Here is an 8,298-nt window from a genome sequence, read left to right as displayed (position 1 = left end):
ATCCGGATACGTTGGCCACGCCGCGGATGACAGCACACTCACGTTCAGATCCAGAGCCGGACGGTCTCGCCGCTCGCGCTGTACTGCATTGTACGACGCCATCTCGTCCCGCGCTATGTCCATATCTCTAAACATGGACTCCAAGTTGTGGGTGAAGCTGGATCCACATTCTGACAGACCCCAGTGGTCAGCACATCAAGGACCCGGGCGCCCCAGGGAAGGAGACTTACCTGTCTTCAAACGGGCTAGCATGCTCTTCTCTGCATCGTCGCTGGCGCTTCGACCCATGAGCAGGCGGCGTGCAAGGTCGTTCTTGTAGAATGCCTCGAAAACCGCTTTTCCGTGCACGAATCGGAACAGATCCAGCACTTTATCCAGCTGTTTGTTGATCTCCGTGTCCTCATCCGCCAACGTTTCATCGTCGGCCTTCTTTCCAATGACTTTCAGACCGCCTTTGAGCAGCATATCCACGTACTTAGCAATCATTTCACCAGTCCTGGGGTTGTCCGTGCCCCAGGTGGCTTCGGACTTTCTGCCTTTGTTCATAAAGGTCTCAAACGCTTCGCGAAGAGCATGGCCCAGCGTTTCGTCCTTGTGAAATGATCCTTCCCACGTGTCGTTGAGTTGTTTCTTGAAATCCAACAGACGAACCACCATCTCGCTCTCCCTCTTGTCGTCAAAGACGATGTCGGTGCCTACCTCGTCGATGTACTTGGTGAACGCGGTCTTCAGCTTCGAGCCAAATTTAATGCGCTCCAGTAATGAATAGAGCCGTTCTAGAGCATGCTGGTCGGCTGTCTGCATGAGTCCTATAACATCCTTCTCATTTAGAAGCACGCTTTCTTGCTTTCGAACCAGATTATCGTCCAGAAGTGTCGATAATTTCTGCTGTGTGCTCCGGTTGAGAGAATAGAGCTCGCATCTGTTCAACTCTCGCTCGATTAGGCGGTGGCTGTTTTCGGCGTACGTAGCGATGTATTGACTCTCCGCCTCTCTGTCGGCCCATGAAGAGAAGAACTTCCTTGAATCCTCAACTAGACGAGGTTCAAAATCGCTCGTGTAGACACCTAGATCGTGGAACAAAGTAATCGCCCTTTTCAGGAGGGTGGAATCAGCGACCAAACCACTTTCCCTGTCTTCCCGGTCGGCTTCAATTAGGTCGCATGCGCCCTGGAGGATCTTCGATTTCAACGCCGGATCAGAGAAAATGTGCGATCGGAATTGAATTAACCCCATCTCATTGATGACCGGGAACTCCTTGGAATGCAGCAGAAACGATTGATCCAGATAATAAAAGATCCATCGGATCGTCACCTGTGCGGCAATAAAACCATTAGCGCTCCAGTAGAATCAATCGACAATTACAGTACCACACACCAGCTTTGAGTTCCACGTTGTCCAAGCATCGACTACGGCCCGCAACGTATCGACGTTCTTTCCATCCTCTGCTCGGGCCACCAGGCTTTCCCGGAGATCGCGGGACACATATTCCTTACACTTGTCCTGCAATTTCCTTGCGAGCATCGCTGCTCGCCCCTGGCGACAAACATTCTCCGCTCCTTTGTATAGTTCTTCCAAAGAGGCTGCCGGCTTCCCGCGATCGAAGATAGCCACCAGTGCTGCGTCCAGCTGGCCCCAGACTTTGTCGAAGTACGCGTCTTGATTCAGCTTAGGCCCTGAACGAAGGTTCTTGACCACAAGCTTCTTCGCTCCCGTGTGCGGCGTGAAGTTGCTCGGTCGCGGGGAGGCGCCGTAGCCTGGGGCTTTCTGCCCCAAACCACCGTTCGCTTTGGGCTCTGAACTCGAGAAATTGTACATCTTGTTGGAGGAGATAAGGCTATCCTGGCCGCCGTTCGAAAGCGGAGGGTCTGAGGAGGGAGACGACGCTCGAAACCGTTTGGCACTCGTCGGCGATGACGGAAGCTGCTGGTCGCTGGCGTGAGACGTGCTGCTGCTGTTGCCCTTGGACAAAAGCTCTGAGATGGTTCTCTGCTGTGGCTCCTCGCGCTCGTGGTCGGAGAGTTTCCTCTTTCCGAGAGACTTGCGCTTGCCGCCCTGCATCTACCTATCTCTGTATCTCCGGCGGGAGATACGAAGGGTGTTGAGAAAGAGAACGAATCTCAGTGGCCAGTTTCGGTAGCGACCCCACAGCGAAAAGTTTCAGAGCATGGCAGGGTCATCCGATCTCCTGCTGAATGCCGCGCCAAAGGAATGACGAAGAGGACGATGCGAAATGGCGGCAAAGGCGACAGCGGTGGATGAGAGCAATGCGTGAGAAGGAAGAGGAGCCGAGAGCAGCAGCTGGCAGCTGGAGGAGTTACGTGATGCGGAGATAAGATAATACACCCGGTTGGCACTTGGCGCCTGACAGTCAATTTTCCCCACATGAATCATTACTGCTGAAGAAAGGACTCGTCAATTTCAATGCGAAGACCGTAATTTTGTGTCCAGCATTCAGTAATTCTCGGAACTTAGTACCTCGCCGTCCATTACAGTAAAATAATCTGGATACAGATGCGATCTTTAGATCCATCATCTAGCAGAATCATCCACATGCTTGAGACCTCTAGAAAGATCTAGTGATCTAGTCCTTGGAAATAGACAAAAGAAACGAAGCAAACTATCCAAAGTGCTATGCAAAACGCCATATAATGATTTTTGGTATCGCCGTTATGCCTATTCAATGCCCTAAGGTCCTAATGCCCCTTAACACCCGCGACAAACCGTATGATCATCCAATCGATTATTCTAGGAAAATACTCTAGGCCTGGAACTTTGCCTCAACTCATTATCCTCGAACTGCGAAGGTCAGCACTGGCAGACGCATGGAGATGGCTCAAGTTCGGCTCACCTCGACAAATCCAGTAGCGCTAATAAGGGCCACGTATGACTTGACCAGATCGTTCAGCGTCTCGTGGCAGTCAGCGGCAGCAGCTCCGCCGATTCGGGCGTGACGCTTGAAAACCCCGACCATGCTCTGGCGATTTTCAGCAAGGAAAGCTCGTGTCTGTTCCATCATTTGTTCATTATGGACTCCCCGGGCGAAGACGGCGGAAACAATGACTCGGAGCATTGAGAGGAGTAGCTGATAGTAATTCCGAAGAGCATCGGGGTTGTCCATATCTATACATTGTCAGCGTGTCAACGCAAAAATGAGAAGTGATGAGTGTCAAACCTATTCCAATATCAGGATCAGCAGCGAACAGTCGTGACTCTCGCACTGCGGCAAACAAGCCGGCATTGAGAACATGCGCCGCTCCGACTTTGGTTTGACAGAGTTGTTGGAGCAAGGACAGCAGGGCTTCGTAATAGGACAGCAGCAAAGGAATGTCTAGGTGCAATTTCGTTAGCTGTATTCACGTATTCAGATGAAGACGGAGCTGACTCACCACTAGCCTGAGCATTACGGAATTCCGACGGCAACGCCTTGATAGCGTCGAGGAACATGCTCAGATAGTTAGATTGAGAGATGGCATCTGCCAGCAAGACAGAGTTTTCTCGAGAATCCAGAGCCGCCAGCAGATTGAGGAGCAGAAGCGCAGACACCCTACACGTTTCCTGGCCTGCGTATGCGTCATCACACACTGCCTCCACGAGTGTAGCACCAGCAGTCTTAACAGTCTGCTGGCTATGCCGTCGGAGATCCTTATGAGTTGAGCCCGGGGACGTGATACGCGAGAGATAATGAGAGCAAATGTTGTAAAAAGACTCCCGGAGAACCACGTTTCCAACTGCCAGAGAGATGCCTCTGATGCTGACCTGGAACAGCTGATACAACTTCTCATCGATTACATCCCCGCCTCTGTTAGAGTGATCTGCCCCTGTGGAAGGCTCAAGTTTGCTGATCAAAGTCTCAGCAAGTCGGGCCAACTCAATCGCTTCAGGGACGTTATCGACGGTAGAAACCTCGAGTTTCGGAAGAATCAGCTGGATGGCTTGAAGAATAAAGGTTGTTCGGCGCCCGCCTTCCATGTCACAGGAGACAATCATGGCTGTAGCAAGCTCCGTCCAAGATCGAATCGCCAAGTAGCGATTGTATCTAATCTGCCGTTTCTGATTTGTCACACGGAGAAACGCGAGAACATGTTCAACTTCAGTTTGCAGCTGTTCTTCATCCTGTGTTCGCAACTGGCCACTCTGGACCAACTCTTTCCGCTTTAGCTGAATTAGTTCCTGGGCTGCATCGAGATCGTATAGGACCAGGGAATCATCAGCTTGAGGTTTGGCACATAGTTCGAAATCGATGCCGGTAAGAATGTTCAGTTCGGGAGGGCTGAAGTCTTCCAGTACGTCCAAGTCTGCAAAATCAAAGAGGTCAAAAACGGTCGGATTGAGAATGGTCTCGCCAGGTTCAACTGTAGACGACCCCAGCAATGTCGATAAGATGTCTCGCTGGAGTGTTCGTGAGCCAAGCTTGGCGGCAGAACGAATCTCCGTTACGGCATAGTCGAAGAGATGGCTCCGATAGACAAGGAATTCTGACAGCGCGGTCGCCGAGTCTGTCAGCCAAAATTCGGGGGTCGAAGTTGGTAGATTATCCCACAGGGTGTTAGGTCGGAGAACAGGCTGGCTAGCGAACGAAGTCATGAGGAACCGATTCATGCGGAGTTCTATGAGGGTGAAGGAGGATGACAGCTTGGAAGACCAGAGGTGTCTAAGAACTTCGAAAGCCATCCGCTTGGCATGGACAGTCCACGACGTGATACTCCCGTCGATCTCCGTGGGATAAATCTGCATAAAGTTGATGATGGCATGTAGCAAGGACATCCCGCTTGCGAACAAACCGTTCGGAGAGACGTCTAGTACATTACCAATGCACGAAAATCCGAGGAGAAGATGAGCAACAGTGGGGCGGTCGGTGATCATATCAAGGCAACTGTTCAGCAGACCGAGCAGGCCCTCTCTGATGAGATATCCCGAGGACGTTGGGCCATACTCTATCTCTCTTAGGTCAGGTCTCATCTGAGAGACGAGAGGGCGTGCCACGCTGTCCGCGTCGATTTCCGTGCTCAAGACTTCTACAATCTTGTTCGGAGACCTCCAAGTCAACAAATCAGACGCCGACGTTTTGTTCAGTTTCCTTGAGCTAGACAGCTTCTCTAAGAGGGCCATTGACACGACAGTGAGCTGCTGGTGACCGGTACCGCAATAAAGACACAAATCCGGAATAAGGGAAAGATTATTCAAGATGCTGTCTTCGAAGGAGGCAAGCGCAGAATTTGCAACATTAGTTTTGCTCGGGGCTGCCTGAGTTCTTATCAACGGACGAACAATGTTTAGATAGGTCGACTGAAGATCCAAAACCAGATTCATCACCTCGATACTCCTGACCAGTGAGAGGATGAGAACAGATTCGGATGAGGCTTTTGCGACTTCAGATATGTCCTGGTGTGATGCCACGAAGAGGGTCTTGATAACGTCCTCATTGAAGAGCCACTCGAAAACGCGAGCAAAAGGATGAAGACGGATATAGGTGTTTAGTGATGAGGAATTGATGCTGGAATCCGAGTTTGCAGAAGGCTGATGGGCAATGACAACAAGATTTTCGTTGAAGGTTGCCAGGCACGTCGCGACAAAGCTCAAGCAATTCAAGGCGAGCAAGCGACCTTGTGACTCTGTGACATCTGGCACCTTTCTTGCGAAAGCATGTCCTAAGATGAAATCGATGTAGGGTTCGATGCCTGGCATTCGATAGGACGCCCCTAGCGACTCCGGGAAGGGCAAAGCAAGTTGTTGGTCAGGTAGATCAGAACTCGGGGAGACCAAGGCGTGGATCAATTCGACGAAAGCATTTGTTTGATCGAAACTTTCGCCAATCTTCTGGAACGCATGCCGTTCATGCCATGCAGGTTGGTTTGACAGCATTGGCGCTTTGGCAAGACCCGGAGCATTCACAGCAGCGCCTGAAATCCATTGATCGATCGACAGCCACATTTCGTTCCCGTGGGCAGATGATCGATCGGTCATCAGGGCCTTGAGAGTACCGAATGCGCTTGCTCTCAGGTGCGTAGGGATCGAGCCGCTGCAGAGTGTCAATAGCGTGCCAACCACGTTGAACGTGGGATGATGTAGCATCCAGTCCCTGATAGAACCGCTTTGCTTGGACAAGTGTCCCATTAGCCGAAGATAACAAGTTAGCATCACTGGACTCTCTGGTTCGTTCATGTCGGCTGTCTCAGACTTCCGGGTATGGAGAATCGTCTGGGACGTTGACGGCTTTTCCGTAACCTTGGATGCATACAGTTGGAGTTCTGCAAACATCTGAGTCCAGTTCATGGATGTCGACCTCCTGAACTTGACCGACATGTGTTTATCTTCCTCCAGGAGAAATCTATGAGCCGCAGTAGCATTGTCCTCTCCTTCTGATATAGAACACAACATTTCACAGAAGGCACTGACCCGCGGAACGGTCTGGCGCTTGGATGCCCACTGAAGGAAGCCGTACAAATTCCCATCGTGATCGGCCCAAAATTCCTGAGCAGCGTCGTGTCTGTTCTCAAATGCGAACGCCATGATCACGAGAAATGATTCGAGGTGAGTGCGAGCCTCCACTATGCCACGATGCGGATTCGAGTTCAGCCCGTCCCTAAGAGCAGTGATTTGGTTCAGTCTCTGAAGATCTTCCTCAGACTTGAGCATCCGAACAGCGTCAGGCATGTTGGCAATGCATGATTCGGTGAAGACATCAAAATGTTCCATCAGGAGAGTTTTCAGGAATCCAGAGGCGGGCTCCGCTTCCAGCATTGCTGCCGGACTCTCTTTCAACAAAAGTGTTACCAGCTCGTTTCTAGCTGGATTTCGCCATTCGTCGCTATTGATCCCAGCGCAAATAGCGAGCATGAACTCGAGAGCCCCATCATCCAGGGCAGTCATGAACATCTTCGTACGCTCCTCTGCCTCTTTTTCAAGATCCACTCCCTGCAAGGGAGAAGTTGGCCCAGAGTCAAAGTACCACCCGCTGTATACTGCTAGCCACCATGCAATTACGGCTGCATGGAATGGACCCAATACCCACGCGTTGTTATCTTTAGAAGAAGTAATGACTGAATGAAGACTCCGCGCTTCCCGTTGAGAACCGGAACCTTCTGGAGAGCCGTACTGAACGAGCGCAGCAATAATCGCAGGTATGTAGTGAACTAGTAGCATATCGAATCGCTCCAACTTCCGCATCCGATCCATGAGCAATCGAAGATCCTCGGAAGTTGTGAAATTTCCTTTGAAGAGGTAGCACAGGATGACACCAAGGGACTCGTGCTGTTGCCCTAAGCTGGTACGCTGGTACTCTAACGCCTCCATGATATCCATATCTTCTGTTTGACCGACAATTGAGGCTTTTTGCACCTGTTCAGCAAGGAGCGACAGCCATTTCTCTATATCCTCCATTGAGCTCAAACATTTCCTTGCAAATAATGACGCATTTCGAAACGTCCCACTCTTTGTCTCCAGAATATGGGCCACTGTGTTCTGCATCAGCTCTTGGATGTCCTCCCTCTCCACGTTGAAGGACTCGAGAAAGATAAGACGCAAGCATTCAAGCAGGAAGTGCCTGCGCTCATGAAACTGCATGACGGCTGTTATGACTGGTGGCCGATCCAGCTGTCGCGCCTCCTCTTGAGCAGCCATAAACAACGCCGCTGCTTCCAGTTCATCGAGGTTGAGGGCATCCGCGATTTGCAATGCACCCTGCTGAAATTCGGTATTAATCGCATAGTCGACGTCTCCGATCTTTATCTTTCCTGAAAGGACACTCCTGTCAGCAGGAACAAATTGCAAAGTTAAATACAGGGATAGATTTTATATGAAAATCTCACCCGAGAGCACAGCTTGACGGCTTGTGTTGTTCTTGGGAGCCTTGTCAAGGAGTTTGCGGAAGTCCTGCAGGTGCGCTTCTAGCTCGATGCAAAGACGCTCAATGTTGGGTATAGACGACTCCGAGATGGTGGACAAGTCCTGGTAGAGACCACGGAGGCCTCCTAGACTATCGATGTCATCCATTTTCAGCGTTGTTGGCAGCTGAATTGGACGACGTGGGGAAAGGAAGCCTGGCGGCTTTCACAGCTTTGTTGACGCGGGCAAAAAAATGGCAGAACGGAGAACGCGATGTTCAACTCCGCCCGAGCTCCCGCTTAGCGGCGCAAGGCTGGCCGACCTGCTTGAACCCAACCAGCAGTGACACAGAACATCACCTTCACAACAAAACTGCTGGCGCTCTAGCAAGCTTCATTGCATTGTGATGAGCTCTGCCACTTCGTCCTCGCAGCAGCAGTGAAGGGTTATCTCCGCCTTTGGGACGCCAGC

The 8,298-nt window shown here is 51.1% G+C and overlaps 1 protein-coding gene across 1 annotated transcript; it reads right to left on the bottom strand.

Moving 5' to 3' along the window:
- On the bottom strand, positions 1-7,995 carry T310_3197 (Nuclear pore complex subunit Nup192; the record flags this gene model as incomplete). Its single annotated transcript, XM_013473943.1, has 6 exons — positions 1-78; positions 231-1,314; positions 1,378-2,055; positions 2,852-3,123; positions 3,222-7,736; positions 7,812-7,995. Coding segments are annotated over 6 exons (6,811 nt in total), but the record flags the coding sequence as incomplete, so codon positions are not given.
- Between the last annotated feature and the right edge of the window lie 303 nt (positions 7,996-8,298).

This window comes from Rasamsonia emersonii (assembly GCF_000968595.1).
Source record: "Rasamsonia emersonii CBS 393.64 chromosome Unknown ctg1118621760056, whole genome shotgun sequence".
NCBI classification, from domain to species: Eukaryota; Fungi; Ascomycota; class Eurotiomycetes; order Eurotiales; family Trichocomaceae; genus Rasamsonia; species Rasamsonia emersonii.
This window is presented reverse-complemented; position numbering and strand designations above follow the sequence as displayed.